This window comes from Meriones unguiculatus, chromosome 3 (assembly GCF_030254825.1).
Source record: "Meriones unguiculatus strain TT.TT164.6M chromosome 3, Bangor_MerUng_6.1, whole genome shotgun sequence".
Lineage (NCBI taxonomy): Eukaryota > Metazoa > Chordata > Mammalia > Rodentia > Muridae > Meriones > Meriones unguiculatus.
Window position 1 is genome coordinate 7,310,645 of NC_083351.1, and position 16,363 is coordinate 7,327,007.

Here is a 16,363-nt window from a genome sequence, read left to right on the forward strand (position 1 = left end):
AGTCTCCAAATGGGTGTGGCAGCACATGCCTTTGACCCCAGAATTTGAAATGGGCTTCTGAGGTGCCGGCTAGCCATTGCTCTGTAGGGAGGCCGTCTCAAATTTGGGACAAGCTAAGTGAAGTCAAGTGTGATGTTTAAGGTTTAAGGCAGCATCTTAGCAGGAGAAAAGCAGTTTATTTCACGGTGAATCACTGTTGGTTTTGTTACATGATAGAATGAGCCTACTGTGTGCAGTTGCTTTCCATTGTCACTTGTGGTCTCTCCGAAGTGGTTTGTGCTCCCTGAAGAATGGGCAAATAGGCTGGCACACCCTTCATAGGCACTTAGAGGGCTGAAGCAGATGGTGATTTTTGAGGTCAGGGTGCAGCATAGTTGGCTTAGCATGTTCAAAGCCCTGAGTCGATTGCCAGCACCAGCCTATAATTTCTAACTACTTGGTTTATAGAAACAAAAGATGGGTGTCTGCTACATCACAAGCTTAAGACCAGCCCAAAACATGGTCTCATGTTTGTAAAATAAGATGTTTAAAATAAGGCTTTTGAAGTAGATTGATGAATTAATTGCTCTTTTAAAGTCGCTTTTTATCTGACAATTTGATAAATGTGGTAGACCATGCCTGTAATCCCAGTATTTGGAATGGACTCATTTTTAAGTTGCTGGGTTTTAGTAGGAAAATAATATGCCTGCTTTCAGTTTACCTCCCAAAAGAGGAGTTTATCAGTAATTCTGGAACTAATATTGCTGCGCTCTGTAAGAGCACGTTCCATGCTTAGTGCCAGGCAGGCAGGTGTGAGTTCAAGGCCAGCCTGGTCTACCAAGCGAGGACAGCTAAGGCTATACAGAGAAAACCCTGTGTGTGTTGGGGGCGGGGGGGGGGGTCAACCACAAAACTCTTTGTTGACCAGGAACAGCCAGAATGAAATAGATTGTAAGGAATCAGATACAAATTAATATCGTAGGTCTGAGGGTTCGCAAAGATAAGAGCCACTGTATTGACTGAACACATATCAGCAAAGCTGACATTAGAGTGATCTTAAGTATCAGTTTAATCTACTTTGGTTTTGGGGTGGACTGTCCGTGCTTCTCAGGTTCTGTTATAACTAAGTTTCCCGGGTACATGTAAAAATAAGGAAAAATTTGCTGATTGGAGGATGCAGGTTAGAAGTTACTCATTATGTTCTCGATCCAGGGAATGTAGTTTATGACTTTTGTGTAGACCCCATATTGGTCTGGCTCCCCACAATTAATGGAGCCCCAGGAAACTATTCCTCCCACAAACCATTGCTGTGTTTCATTATCTAGAAACACTAGTGCCCCTCCACTATCACCCCTGCAGCTGTCCTTGCCACCAGCATCTAAGCCAGCACAAAGCATGTTAGCAGTTACTCTTGCTCCTGGGTGGGGCTGCTTTTCATATGCAGCAGTACATTTTTGATGGTCAACAATTGGTATGTCTACAAACATTAGGTTTCTAGCAGAAAACCCCCTCTGGGTTAGCCCCCAGCCAGCCACAGTTCCAGTGTCACCTGGCTTCATTAAGGATGCGGCAGCTTTTCTTGGCAGACAAGCAGGCATGATGTTTCTATTGATTGTGACTTTGTTCTTGAGTTTAATCAGCGCTATATCATTGTCAAAACCGGCACCATGAATGTAACCTTCGTGTATGAAAACAGCCTCAGGCCAGGCTTGAGTGTAATGAGGTGAGAGTCTTTTAAGGATGCCCATGCGAATGTCCAGGGAGGACTGTGCCTCAGTTTTCCCATACACAACATGAGCAGCTGTTAGGATCCAGTTGTCACGTACAAGTACACCTGCTGCTGTAGTTTCACCCAGTAACAAGACTTGCCAAGGAAAGTCGCCAAGCTTTGCAGGCTGCCCTCCGACTATACGGCCTCTTAGAGTGTATGTGGACAGCCCACAGACTGAGGAAAGAACACAAAGTTACATTTAGTGTCATAGAAAGCTATATCCCGGGAACTAATAGAGGCAGGCATCCTCCCTGTTTGGATGAGACTGCTCTGATAAGTCCTTGCTTAGCTTGATGAGCTCGTAAAGATCAGTAAGTGATTTCACACACTGAATTTTGCTAAAAGAGAACTAAGATGAGGGAACCTGTACCCGGGACAGACAGAAATAGTATGTGGGAAGACGTGGTACTGCATAGAACTCTGGTTATGATTTACAAAATGACTGTTGCCTTTATGTAAAACTACTAAAACTTAAAATGAAGCAATAGCCAAGATGCTTCTGGGTCTAAAATTTGTTATTTTTTTGGTCTGGGTGAGTCCTCCAAACACTTTTAGCAGTGTTTATTGCAAACTAATTACTCAGGAATGCAACATGTTTTTTATTGCGGTCGTGCACTTTGATTAAAACTTAGAAGCAGCATGTCAGCCAAATACAGGGCTAGAAAACTAATTTAAGCCAGCTAACATGGGTAATGATTGTATTATTACCTTTCAATTAAAAAAAAGCATTCTGAACTATTATTGTTGGAGCCAATTCTGGTTAAAAAAAAAATTAAGTACTATTAAAAGGCAAATTGCATTAATGTTTAAAAATCTAGATGCCGTTGAATACAATTGCTTAGGGAAATAATGGAGTTATTAGCTTTGGGGTTTAATAGCATTTTTACAGAGAGCAAAAGTAACTCAACAAGAGTTCATGTTTGTAAATGTATAAGTGGTTTGAGATAGTTTAAGGAATCATTTAATTTTTTATGCTTGCCTAGTCAGAAGGTCACAAATAAACAAGTGTGATGCAGTCCGCACCTAACCTGTGGGAGAGGGTAATGAGAGCGCTCTGAAGCACCACACCAGCCTGAGCCAATGCTGGGCTTCCGTTCTGCCTCCCCAGCTAGACTCTGCCATTGTCTGCCACCCATTCTCTGTCAGCTGTGAAGCTCTTATAAATGTGTCCATTACCAGGCTCACAAACTGGGAGGGATTTTTCTCCCTTGGAGCTCGTCCAGAATCCATCAGCCTCACACACGTATTTACCTGCAAATCATTGGAAAAGCAAAAATGTTTAACTGTAGTTGTCATTTGCTTGAATAACCCCTTGAAAAATGTTGATTCTTGAGTATCCGTGGTGGGGAGAGGTGTGTGAATAACCATTTTACATGATTTCATAAATAGGTGTCTGCATTACCATGTTTGCTTGCAAAGTGGAAACCTTTTAGATGTGTAACTTGAATATGTATCAAGATCTCAAGTGCTTAATGATAAGGTTTTGACTTGTTAAATTAAACCATTTGGAATATATTGTGTGTTTGTAGTAGTCATTTACTGGATATGATCTGTTTTCCGATTCCTGCAAATTGACATTAAAGTCATTTTAACTGTAATATTTCATTTAGCGTATGGGAGAAGGGCCTTTTTAATCCTTTGTCTCCGTTAACCAAAAAGGCTGGTTCAAGCTTATATTCAATTTTAAGGCTTAACTTCCAACTACCACCCAGCCCACCTCTAAGAACGTACTTACCATCACCATGCATTGTGTAGAAAGTCTCTTCACAGCTGTACTGAATCACAGCTTTGTAGGTAGTCACTTCAGGGCCTGTGACATATTCCGTGTGGCCGTTGGGTAGGTCATCCGGAGGGCCACAGTCGATAACTGGGAAAGGAAAGCAAAGCACAGAACCCTTTGGACCCTGGAGCTGGTACTGAAAAGGCCTGTGCCGTGTAGGGTGGTGGTTGTGCATCACTGAATTTGAGGTCAGCCCGGTGTGCAGAGGCCTGCTAGGGCTGGCGGGACTTGGGCTGGCCTTGTTTTCATCTACATGGTGCATGGCACTCATGCCACCTTTGAAAGTGGCAAGAATAACTCAGGTTTGGTGAAGAAACATCATTCCTGCTTTTTATTTGAAGGAACTCTGGAGAGGAGGGACTCTCCAGAGAATTCAGAAGCTCTCACAAAAATGGTCTGTAGGAGAACTCAGAAGAAAACCCCCTGCTCTTTCAAAGACTTGTTTCTGGTCCTTTTCACAGCTTGAGCTTTGTAGAAACCCTGAGGTGGGTGTTTGGGGTTTTATTTGTGGTTGTTGGAATCTATATTTATAATCTTGGCTGTCTGCATTTCTGTGGCGGCTACTCCGCCATGCCACAGCTGAAACAGCACCTCATGTGTCCACACCTGCAAACCCGGCTGAGCATCGTTCACTGAAAGGCTTAGTAAATTTGTAAGACCGTTTCAATCTCTTGGAGTTTGTTTTACTGTACTGTATAATCCATGTCCACAGCCAAAGATGTGTGCTGGCACACGCTAGGAAGAAGGGCTCATGAATGCCAGGCCAGTGAGGCCTTGCTGCCAAGAAGTAGTCTTTGGATTCATTGATTTTTGAAGTTTGTTTTCAGGTATGTGTGGAAGGAGCACTAACAGTATGTGGCTCTTGAGAAGTTTCTTTTCAGAATGCTGATGTGTTTGTTTGCCCTTTTTGCCGTGCTGTGCGTGTGGCAGGTAGGTGTGGGCGCCTACGCTGTATAGCGCAGGACACCCAGCACTGGCACATGTGTGCTCAGGGTTAGAGGCTTACAGCTAGAGAGAGACCTGTGTAGCCTCGTGTTTCCTGTGAGGTGATGGGAATTAAAGATGCTCACATTTCCCCCTATATATATATATATATGTTTATAAGGAGCATCCATTTTATACTTAGAAATTGTTTCAGAGCACACTGCCTTTCCCCATTACTTTGGTTCCTCTTGGTCCAGAGACTGGAGTAGAAGTAAATCTGGAACTTCCGCCTTAATGAGTGAGTTCATTTTGCAGGGACCGTGGGAATGACTACAGAAGTCATAGGAGTGATGATAGGTGGCCTGGGGAGGCTTGCAGCATCAGCATAGGTGCCTGAGTTCAGGTCCCCAGCAACCATGTAAAAAAATTTGTGGTTGGGGTCGCTATACCATAAATTATGTTAAAGCTCACAGCATGAGGAAAGTTGAGAACCACTGTTCTTTGTGTACTCGTGAAGGGACAACACAATAATGGTCAGTAACGGGAGGGAGTTGTAGCCATACAACCGTACTGATGCACTGTGGTATCTGCTGGTCCCAAGATCCATCTTTCTGACAGACGGCGGTGAACGATTCCAGGGGGACAGAGCCCTGAAGGGGAAATTCAGAAAATGAGCTCCCTGTTAACATCACGCCACTCCCCAGACCAGTGCTCCCAAGTCAGGGCAGTAGCCATGGAAAGCCTGCACTTGGCCCAGTGGCCCAGCTGCCTTGCTTCATGTTTTGTTGTCAGCAGCTCTGCATTTTATACATAGCTTTGCTGCAGTTCTTACCACATATTCTTTGCTACACATCAGGCCAAAAGTTGTTAAGTGCTTTCTTTCTCTGGGTGGTGGTGGGGAGGATTAGCTCCCAGCCCCTTCCACCATTTATTTTGATGAAGCCCTGCTGTCCTGGATCTCAATGTAGGCTGACTTCTGAACTCACAGGTGTCCACTTGCCTCTGTCTCCTGAGTGCTGTGATTAAAAGCCTATACCATCACCTGCCAGCTAAGATTTTTTTATTATTATTATTATTTTGTGGGTTTGAGTGTTTTGCCTGCATATAGGTGTACCACGTGTGTGCCTGGTGTCTGAGAGGTCAGAAGGCAGCCATGAATCCCCTGAAACTGGTGTTAGGGCAGCTGTGAGCTGCCATTTAGGCTCTGGGAACAACTCCAGTCCTCTGCCAGAACAACAAGTATGTTTAACCACTTAGTCATCTCTCCACCCTGTTTTCAGACAAGGTGCCAGGTGGGACCAGTGAGCTACCTTCACAGGTGAGGTAAGTAGTTGGCTGCTAAGCCTGATAACCTTGATTAGATACCTGGAACCTACATGGCAAAAAACTGTCAGGACCTCCATACACTGTGTGTGGCCACAGGTGCACACAAATGTAATTTTTTCAAAGGTGCCAGAAGGAACCCAGCATGTTGCCAGTGCCAAGGAGCCCAACACTCAAGGAGGCAGAGGCAGGTGGATCTCTTGAGTTCAAAGCCAGCCTGGTAGACAGCAAGTTCTACAACAGTCAAATGCTACACAGAAACCCTGTCTCAACATCCCCCCCCCAAAAAAAAAAGTGCCAATGTTTGAGAAAAACTGCCAAGATCAGTTATGACAGTCAAACAGTAAGTCAAGGGTGGTGGTACACATTTTTAGTGAAAGGTGTGGTTCTCTGTGGGTTTGAGGCCAGCCTGCTCTACATAGGCCAGAGAGAGAAAGAGGGTGCCATTTGCAAAAGCTATAGTGTTTCCATTTATATATTTATTTTCAATTAAATGATAAACATCTGGCATATAAAAGGCTTTACTAACATCCACAAAGTCCTAGGTTTGATCAAAGCACCAGAACCTGGGTATGATGGACCATTGTTCAATCCCAGCACTTGGGGAGCAGGAGAATCAGTTCAGCATTACCCTCACCTATACAGGAAGCTGAAAAGCCAACAAGTTTGTGCTCTCACAGTCCGAGGAGCAGTAGAGAAGAACCTGAACAGTAGATTTGCAAGCTGAGACTCCCTTATTGGACCCTCCATGGACTGGACTCCATCCCTAGCTGTCACTCCAGGCTATTGCTTTATACTGCTGGGATTTGCTGGCAATTTTGAAGAACACAAGGAGGATGAGTTAATCTCTTACCTGTGCCCCTGAAGCAGCCTGCTAAGCAGTTTTTAAAATTATATTCCCTCTCCCTTAACAGTGCACACTATTTATAACTTTGCAGAATGTACTCTTTCCAGAACTGTCTGATCTTTGAGGGCTGAGAGGCCACCATGGGAAGGTTGTCAGCTGATCAGGAAAGGCTTAATTTAACACGAGCTCTGCAGAGCTTATGGGCAAGGTGCACACACTCCCTTCTGTTGTTTCAGCCACTTTGCAGAGAGCTGCTGCAGTGTGCAGATGAGCGAGGTTTTTTAATGCCTACCTTTCTAAAAAGAGCACTTGAAACAGGCAGGGGTGGGGGGTGTGCAAGGTAGGTTATCACACAGTGATACACAGTGTGTCTGAGCACACAGAGCACAGTGTGTCTGAGTTCAGTCCTCTGCACTAAAAGACCTTTTGGCTGGGTGTCAGCATATATATGTGCACCTATAATCCTAGCCTTGGGAGTCATGAAGGCCAGCCTGGGCTACAACTTAAACCACTGCCCCAAAAAAAGTGACAGCTGGATGTGGTAGTGCGCACCTTTAATCCCAGCAGCCTACCTTGGTGTACAGAGGAAGTCCTATGAGAGCCAGGGTTACACTGAGAAACTCTAACTCAAATAATGTGGCTGGGCACGGTGGTACATGCCTGTAATCCCAGTGCTCTGGGAGGCAGAAGCAGGTGGATCTCTGAGTTCGAGGTCAGCCTAGTCTATAAAGTGAGTCCAAGATAGCCAAGGGTACACAGAGAAACCCGTCTAGAAAAAAAAAAACAGGAAAAAACCCTAATTTTAAAAGGCAGAACTGCATATAGATATGCTAATCATCCCAACACTTGGGAGGCTGAGGCAGGAGGATTTTTAACTTGAAACCAGCCTGGACTACATAGCAAAAACAAAAATGAAAGGCAGGAATTTCCCCCAGTTATTTTCTCCATAGCCATTCCTCTGTTTGCTGCAAACTTGTTTTTCCTTTTCTGCCTAGGGACTTCCCATTTTCATCTCTAATCTCAAAGCCATCATGATTATAGGCACTTAGTTTTTTAGTAACTCACTTGCAGAAGTTCGAAGCCAGTCTTACAGAAGACAGAAAAGCTGTCCTTCAGGATGTACTTGGCTTGCACTGGTAAAATGTGTCCATTAGGTGGCGCCATTGGATCAGGGCAAGGCTGTGCTGTGCAGAGGAAAAGGGCTTATTTTTGAAATCTGTTAAGAGCCAGGTCTGAATTTAGCAATCTGCATTCTTGGTTTATAAATGAAACAACAGGCAGAGGGAGCCTGCTTCACACGTGGTGGTTCTAACACTTAATACCAAAGGCAAAAAAGCAAGCTAAGTCGCTTGCACAAATTAAGACTTGTTTGTTTGACCATGACTCACCATACAGGTAGGAAAGCCAGATACAGGGCTGGAGAGATGGTCCGGCAGTAAAGAACACTGCTTTCTAGAGGACTCCTGTTTGAGTGCAGCACCCATATCAGGTGGCTGACAACCCCATGTGACCCAGCTCCAAGGGATCTGACCTGTCCTCCATGGGCATTGCTCTATGGACCAGGCCGGCCTCAAGCTCAAAGAGGTCTGTCTGCTTCTGTCTCCTAACTGCTAGGGTTAAAGGCGTGTACCACCACTGCACTTTTTTCTTTTTTTTAAAGGTGGTGCACATACCAGGGCTGTTTCCCAGAGAAACCCTGTCTTGACCCCCCCCCCCCAAAAAAAAAAAAAACCCACAGGCAAAAATGATGGAGTTGCCTGTGCCAGGAGGATGGCACATGTGGTTTGAAGCCAGAGTGTCCCTTTTAGGGACAGACCAAGACAAAATGACTGTTAGGTGTGGCTGTCTTCTGGAGTCTCAGTGCTTGGCTCAGAGGCTGTGCTACAGGGGTTTGACTTTTTCCCATTCGATTGTGGGCAGAGACTATGGGACTCTGGCCTCTGCATTTAGTATCCTTGGCACACATCTTTGGGATTTTTGACCAATCACCAATACTGATGATTGAACACAGGGCTTTGTGCATGCTAAGCAGGCACTCTGCCACTGAGCTGCATCTTCACCCTTCTTAGTACATATCTATAGGAAATAAAGATGGATGGGTAAAAATATCTAGGAAGTGAAAGTGGGTAGATGAGAGGGTGGATGAATGGACAGATGTCCGGGTAGGTGGTGGTGAGAGAGAATACAGAAGGAGGCATGGACCTCTAATGCTAGGACTTGGACTGAGGCAGGAAGATCAGAGTTTAAGGCTTGTGCTAGAACAAGTTTGAGGCTTCTGACCTATAGACTTGGACCCTATCTCAAAATTCCAGAATTGAAGAGGTTGCTTAGGTAAATGGCTGGATGGGTAGAGACAGGAAGAGGAAGGGAAGGCTGTTACTACTTCCCTATCAAGGACCGTCATTTGACAGACCACCTCGCTCAGTCTGGGCTCCCTTCCTAGGCCTGCCAGGAAAGAGTCCAGTGCTGTGTAGTTTGTTGACTCTGCATAACATAGAGAAACTGTTTCCTTTGCTGCCTGGACCAGGGTCGACTTGCTCACCTGTGCTCGTGTAGCAGATCTTCCAGCCTGTGTGGTCCCCTGACTCATCAGTGGCAAAGGTGACGGTCACGCTGTTACTGTGTGTTTCGATCCTACCGGGCAGCGTCTTCCCACAAAATGGACCGTATTCCCCCTTGTCTGTTTGAATCTGAACAAAGAGACTCTTTAACCCGCAGGACCTGGGCAGGGATCTAGCGTGTATTAGAAGGAAGCACACCAGCTCAAACTGTCCGGGACAGGCTGGGGTCAAAAGGTGGGTACGCTATCCCTCATGCTGAAGCCACAACCTGGCTTAGACTCCCCAGAGAGAGGCTGATGAGGTTCACTGGAGGACAGACATAGGCAGCAGTACTGAAAGATATGGGGGATGGTGAGGGGGAAGAGCTGTGGCAAAGTAAGGATGCAAGAACCAGACCTTGAGGGAGTCGTAGGGGCACTGGGCTTCAGAGTGCGTCTCCACATCAAAGGACTGCACAAAGTCCAGGATGACACTGAAGCCTTCCTCCAGGTGGATGCTGTAGGTGCAGCTGGAGAGTTTGGGGTACGGCCGTGGGAACTCGGGGCTACTGAGCTCCCCGGACCTCTCAGTGAACACCTGTCCTGAACACTGGGCTAGGAAGGAAAGAGGACAGGATAGCATGGCTCTGCTCCTTGGGGGACAGCACTTGAGGGTAGGGAAATACCTGGGACATCTGTGTCCTGGGTTTGGCCAAGGCCCTGTACTTGACTATCTGCAGAGGCAGGACAGGAGAGGACCCAAACTCCCACCCCAAATGATGCTGAGAGACAGGAAGAGGCCTCTGTTGCTCCCAGGCTTTAACTGAAGCAAAGTAGCATCAGGGATAGTTTACCAGGGCACAAGCTCCTACGACAGGGTCAGAGTCACAGGGTCAGAGGAGGAGGAAAGGAAAGGAGGCCAGAGGGAAGTGAGGCATGAAGTGAAGCAGGCCACCTCCTCAAGGTCCCTAGGAATTGAGGGAAAGGATGGAGACCCCTTGAACTGAGCGCTGCTTCCTCCTCCCAAATCACCCCAATGCCCACCTCAGCAGTTCCCAAGTGAGTCCACAAGGGGGCTCCCACCCACGTCTGGCAGGGACCAACCCAGAGCTCTCGATCCTGGGGACCAGGCTGAAAAGGCCTTTCCCAGGCCTTCCCTGTTCTTAGAAGTGGCCCTAGGGACAGTTGAGGGAAGTTTAGGACACCAGTATGCACACAGTCTTGTCTTTCTCAGGCTGCCAAGAAGCCCTGTAGGTAGAGATCAAGCTCCGTCTCTTAGGGAGGTTCTGCCTGTCTGCTCTGGGTGGGGATAGACGGGTAAGAAGGCTTGTAGGAAGTGAAGACTTTCTGTACTGGCTTCCTTCCGTGAGGCTGTTCCCAGTGGTAGAGAGGACACACCTGGAGGCAGGATCCCTCAGCGAACCCTCCTTTGGACTCTGTTCTGAATTATGCTCCCCCAGGTCAGGGACCAAAGACCTGCATTGTCCTATAAACAAGAATTGGCTAAAGATGTCCTGAGGTCAGCCTCATGAGACTCAGTAGGAAGGTCTCCCTGCCTGAGCTCAGGCTAACCCCTGTCCCTGCAGTTCCCATCTACAAAACAAAGGGCCAAAGCAAGCCCTTTCAAAGTGCCTACAGCCTGGCCTGGAAGGGGTTCTCACGTTAGGGCTGTGAGGCAAGGAGGAGAATTAAGATGAAGGGACCTGCCTGGAGGTGGTGGCACACACCAGTGATCCCTCTGTCACCGAGGGAGACAGAGGCAGGCAGATGGCTGTGAGTCTGAGGCCAGCCTGGTCCACAAGTAAGTCCAGGACAGCCAAGGTTACGCAGAGAAACCCTGTCTCAAAAAAATAAAAAAGATGAAGGAACCCAGGTTGCTCTGTTGCCCTCCAACTCTTCCCCCACAAGAGACACACAGCCACAATGGAGATGGAGGCAGGTTTATTACTGTTGTGGGTAAGGGTGCTGTCGCTGGCAGCCACTCCAGCCTGACAGCGCTGCAGCGCGTGGCCCTGCACTGTCGTCTGACCCATTGAGAGAGCAGGCTGGAGCTGAGGGAGGTTAGAGGCTCTGCTCTGGAAGAGAGATGGGGAGTGATCAAAAAGACTGAGTGAAACAGGGCAAAGAATCAAGAGACAGGGTAGAGGAGGCTAAAAGTGTTGAGCTGCTGGCTGCCATCAGGAACAGTGTCTTTGAGCCTGTCTGCACCCCTCTACCCTGAGGTTCTGTGGTAGATGGGAAGCTTAAGGTGTGCCGGGCTGAACCACCCAGGAGGAAGGGGTAATTGGCTGGTGGAACTGGGGGTTTCCAGAGCGGGGGCAGGAAATGAGAGTACACCACGGGAGGTAGGTGAGGAGTTAGGCTTGCTAAAAGCACTGGAACAGAAAGGCCCAGCCTTTAGCGAGAAACAGCTCCTACCTTGGGGGCTGGAGCAACGGGGTGGAGATGCGGAGCCCCTCCCCCTCACCTGAGCAGGTGCGTTTGTTCTGGTGGAGAACGTAGCCCACTCGGCAGGAGCAGTAGTAGCCACCCAGGTAGTTGTGGCAAAAATGGTCACAAGGGGCTGAGTCTCCCAGGCTCACTTGGCATTCATCCACATCTAGGGGAGGAGAGGGCCGGGGAGGGGGGGGAGGAGGGAAGGAGATAGAATAGAGAGCTCAGGTCTTGGTGGCCCACTCGAGGGAGGCCTGCTGCGTAGCAATTCACAGGCCTGGGGTCAGAGTTGCAAATAGCACCCTAAGGCAGTGGCAGGTCAAGAGTCCTGTTCAAAGCCACCCAGGCCGTGGGGGGGAACAGCCACTATCACCCCAGTGGCGTCATCCTGATCAGGGCTCTGCAGCATTATTACGGCATCGGCAGTTTCCAGGGTCTGTTTCATTGCATTCACATGGTGGATGACGGCAGGCCATGGCAGGCACGCTCCTGCTGATTTGACCTGAATCCAGAGCCCCAGGAGAGGTGGGAGGCAAGAGACCCAAGGATGGGGACGAGGCTAAGACAAGACAGTCGCCTAGCTGCAGCCAGGTCGCCTGGGCCAACCACTGCTCACCCTCCGCTGCGTAGAAGGCCTCAAACCCTGTGAAGGGCTTCTCATTGGAGTAGTCGGAGCGGAAGGTGACCTCCAGGTTGGGACCCAGTGAGTAGAAGGTGTCGTTGCCAGGTGCCTGCTCGGTATCTGTGCTCTCCTGCCCACACAATGTGGCTAGTACCTTGGTCCCTGAGCTCAACTGTGGGGTGAGGGGAGGGAAGGTTAGAACCAGGCCCGCCCGCCCTCCCTTCTGGCCAGACCTTGCCATACCCTATAAGGGGACCCCTGACCCAGCACCCTGTCAGGTACCTTGACAAAGTCATACTCGCAGCGGTAAGAGAGCTCCAGGTTGAAGTGGGTGAAGTAGAGGCGCAGGCGGTAGCCAGGGGGTGCAGTCAGTGTCCAAGACCGATGCTGATTGTTGCCATACTGCCCTGGGAAACCAGGGGACGCCAGGCGCCCAAATACAGGCTCAGGCCACTTTGAGCTCAAAGGTGAGGCCACCACACTCCACAGCAGGCCCAGGAAGATCAGCAGCCTGTGGGCAGGAGAGGGACATGAGGGCCCAGGCCTAATCCCCGTTCCCCCGGAGGCCGTGGGTCGCTCCCCCACCTCATGGTGTGCATCCAGCTTTGCAGGCCCAGCTCCACTCACCTTTGGTCTGTTTGTCCAGGACCTGGCCCTACCCCCAGCCTCCCAAACCCAAGGATTCTGGGAATCCATCCATGGCTCCTGCCTGCCTCACTTCCAGGCAGGAAGGTTTGGTGGTTCTGGGAGTCAGAAGCTTGACTCGGGCCATAGCCTGGTAGCAAACCTTAACTCGACCTTCACCCACCCACCAAGATGGTCTGGAGTCTCCATGACAATGCGGACAGCCTAGGACAGACAGACACAGAAACACACATACACATGCACACACCCTCCCCAACTCAGGGAGAAGCAGAAAAATTTAAGAAAGCACATTAACCTATGAGGAAATGGGACATGGAGCAGAAAACAAGACACTGATACGCTCGGGAGCATGAATGCTGAGTGGCAGGTGGAAGGAGGGTCTGAAGCAGAATCAGGAAACTGCAGCTCCTGGTACCAGTGCTGGTTCAGAGGTAACTTTACTCTTGAAGACAGGGTCTCGCTATTTAGGCCTGACTGGCTTTGAACTGTGTTGATCAAGCTTGCCTCAAACTTGTAGTAATTCTCCTGCCTCTGGCATGCTGTGGGGAGGGAACTTTATCCCAGCAATTATATAAGTAAAAATTGAGAAATGGGGAGGCTTGGCCTATAGGAAAAAGAAAGGGGTTTTGATTGGACTGTTGGAGGGGCTGGTTTTCATTACTCATGAGGATAGTCATTTTTTTAGATTTGTGTGTGTGTCTGAGTGCTGCTTTTGGAGGCCAGAAGGGAGCGCTGGACTCCCTGAAATTGGAGTTACAGGAACTGGATACTGGATATTGAACTTGAGTCCAGCAAGTGTTCTTAACTGCTGAATCATCTCTCCAGCCTCAAGGATGGCTTTTTAAAGAAATCTTGGGCATTGGTGGCACACAACTTTAATCAGAGGCAGCACTCAGAGGCAAGCAGACAGATCTCTGAATTCAGGGCCAGCCTGGTCTACAGACAAGTCCCAGGTTAGCCAGGGCTACACAGAGAGACCTTGTCTCAGAATGAACGAACAAATGAACAAACAAACCAAATCTCCTTTTCATTATAGCAAGCTTCATTATATCAAATCTCCTTATCATTATTGTTAAGGTCAGAACTTGAGCAGTTAGCCTCAGCTACCAGTCCTCAAATAGGCCAATTAATCAGACACACTTAACAGTGAAAGGCAGAGAATTGAGATTTATTCAGCATGGCCACAGGGAAGAACAAAGGTCTATTGGGCTTCCCCAGTCTACCTGTAGGGTCCGGGCCTGAGGTTTAGGTCTAATTGGAGATTGAGAGCGTGGATAGCTAAGCAGGACTGCTCAGTGAGGTCCTCCTCCTCTCCTCTCGGCTGCCTATCACTGCCGTGGTGATCCGAAGTTGTGACACTGTGTGAAATGTATTCCTGGTAGACAAGTTCCTCCCTGTTAGCATACTTTTTCAAAGCTTATTTACATTTCTTATCTTTTTTCCCTGCTCCACTCCCATCTCTTCCAATACCCCCACACGAGGTAGGAGAGAGACAGGATTGGTGAGAGAGCAGGCTCAGTTCTCTTAGCGGCTTCCTGCTGGTTAGGGTCCTGCTGGTTAGGGTCGTGGGGTTCTTGGAGCCAGCCCAATCCTCGTTTCAGGAGCCCTCAAACTTCCTGGCTCACAACAGCAAGCATGAGCAGCAGGGAGGAAGCAGGAGCAGCCTTGTTCTTTCTTGGAGCTCCCTCAACCCTCTCTGGGCTCTGGCATTAATTCCCTCACCAGAGTCCTCAGAATTAAACTGTCTGCAGCTGGCAAAGAGCTCCTCCAAGCCTGCACCAGGCAAAAAGTCTGCTGCCGTGGACCCTCTGAATCAGTCCCACACCCCACACCTGGAATTAAAACAAAAGCATGTCCACACCAGCAACACCTCCAGAGGCAGGTACTCGGGCCTTTGTCCTCCCCCAGCACAAGCTGTCAAAAGAAGGGCACAGTGTGCCTTCAGGATCGCTTCCCTCCTCTGGAGAAGGTTGTGTTCACGGCTTGGGGAGATCTTCCCCTGTAAGCCACGGCTGCTAGGCCAGTCCATCCTCAGGGACCTGCTGACATGTCCTTGCTCTTGGTGGGTCTCCGCCTCCTCGTGACAAGGAGCTGGGGAGACAGGGACGGGGGACCTGCATGCTTTCTGCATTGTTGTCCACAGGCATTTCATGGAGAGAGGAAGGAGACTCGCAGGGGGGAACCAGTGTGGAGGGGCGGGCACAGGAAGCCATTTTATCTTGTACCCAGGCCATTGGTACGGAAGTTGCTCTTACTAAAACTCCTTCCCAGAGCGGAGACTAAACAAAGTCTAGACCTCTTCCTTCTCCTAAGGTCCCAAGGACAAGATCCCACCAAAGTTCACTTGGGGAACTAATTGAACTCCTAGGAGAGGGTTACTTACAGGGCGTGAGCGCTCCTTCCCCTCCTCTTCCCCAGGCCTTGTACTCTAGCCCCTCCCCAAGGCTAGGTGCCCTTAAGGCAGAATTGCAGAGAGTGGGCGGAAGAGACACTCCCATCCCTCCGCGTGGGAGGGGTGAGCAGGTAACAAGGCCAGCTGGGATCATCATTTTGCCAGGGTGCGCGGCTGAACGCTCCAAAATGGCAGTTGGATAACCGCTGTCTTAGGTCGTGATAAACTGAGTCAGGCTGTACGAGGCAATAGCCCCTAGCCACAAAGAGTTGCTTGGCCCCAGCCTGACCATTCTGCCGCTCCTACAGAAACAATACGCTCAGGTATTGAAAACAACCCGCCCCGTCAAACCACAGAATAGTTAGAACCCCGCAGCTGCGCCACCTATGTAAGCGTGGGCATGCTCCTGCCCCCAGCCCCTCTGAGCTCACTCTGCCGAAGCCCCTCACTGTTCCAGCAGCGCCGTCTTAGCCTGATGAGATCCCGTCTGCCTGCCTCAGTTTCCCACAGCAACTCCAGAGGCCTCTGCAATTAAGGCAGAATTGCATACAGCAGGTGAAAGGGAGTGGCTGGACACCCAGGTGAGTGTCTTGTGACCCTCCCCACCCTTTCGTGGGGGTGGGGGTGGCTAACAATCCTTTCACAAGAAGCACAGCCGAATGCCCCCAAATGGCATGGTACTTGCTTGGCTCAGGAGGACAGTCCCACACTACAGTAGCTCTTGCTCAAGTAAGTAACACTGCACACATCCTCATGCAAGCAGCATTAATTAAATGCAGTAGCACCGGGGCACACAGACCCCACAAGACTGGCAAGTATAGGGGAAACTGTTGTGCCCGAATCGAGATACCCCAAAAGACCACCATCAGGAGTCAAGTCCATTGTAAACCACATGAGAATCTTTTTATTACAAGTTACAAGCTGCAGCTTGGGCCCACACCCCCCAACGCCGAAGTGGTGGGAGCCGAGAGCCCTGTGCTCAGGTTAGTTGGGTGATTTAAAGATTCTGGTCCCTCCCAGCATGCCCAAAGCAGGGGTGATTCCTGCCTGGCAAGCATCTATTGGCCAACATGCTGCATTTTGAAATGATTGGCTATAGGAAGGTCCC

General features: G+C 49.0%; 1 protein-coding gene across 10 annotated transcripts; it reads right to left on the minus strand.

The window, feature by feature from the left end:
* Positions 1-156: 156 nt before the first annotated feature.
* On the minus strand, positions 157-12,850 carry Masp2 (MBL associated serine protease 2). Of its 10 annotated transcripts, XM_021636186.2 has the most exons (11): positions 12,804-12,850; positions 12,501-12,729; positions 12,213-12,390; positions 11,631-11,762; positions 9,582-9,778; positions 9,167-9,314; positions 7,690-7,808; positions 5,026-5,104; positions 3,486-3,617; positions 2,927-3,001; positions 157-1,924 (listed from the first exon to the last, which is right to left on the minus strand). In XM_021636186.2, exons 1-11 carry the CDS (start codon positions 12,815-12,817, stop codon positions 1,161-1,163), a joined length of 2,067 nt encoding a protein of 688 aa, XP_021491861.1. In that variant the 5' UTR covers positions 12,818-12,850; the 3' UTR covers positions 157-1,160. The 10 variants fall into 10 exon arrangements, 7 of the variants coding, with proteins under 7 accessions (XP_021491861.1, XP_060235054.1, XP_060235057.1 ...); XM_060379071.1 differs by lacking the exon at positions 7,690-7,808 and having other exon boundaries at positions 5,018-5,104; positions 12,804-12,848; XM_060379072.1 differs by lacking the exon at positions 157-1,924 and having other exon boundaries at positions 2,689-3,001; positions 12,804-12,848.
* Positions 12,851-16,363: the final 3,513 nt, after the last annotated feature.

Excerpts from the sequence above, each read along its gene's own strand:
- Masp2 (XM_021636186.2), bottom strand. Across the intron at positions 9,315-9,581 it reads GCCCCTACGACTCCCTCAAG|ATTCAAACAGACAAGGGGGA; the intron begins GTCTGGTTCTTG and ends CTCTTTGTTCAG. Across the intron at positions 7,809-9,166 it reads GATCTGCTACACGAGCACAG|CACAGCCTTGCCCTGATCCA; the intron begins GTGAGCAAGTCG and ends TCCTCTGCACAG.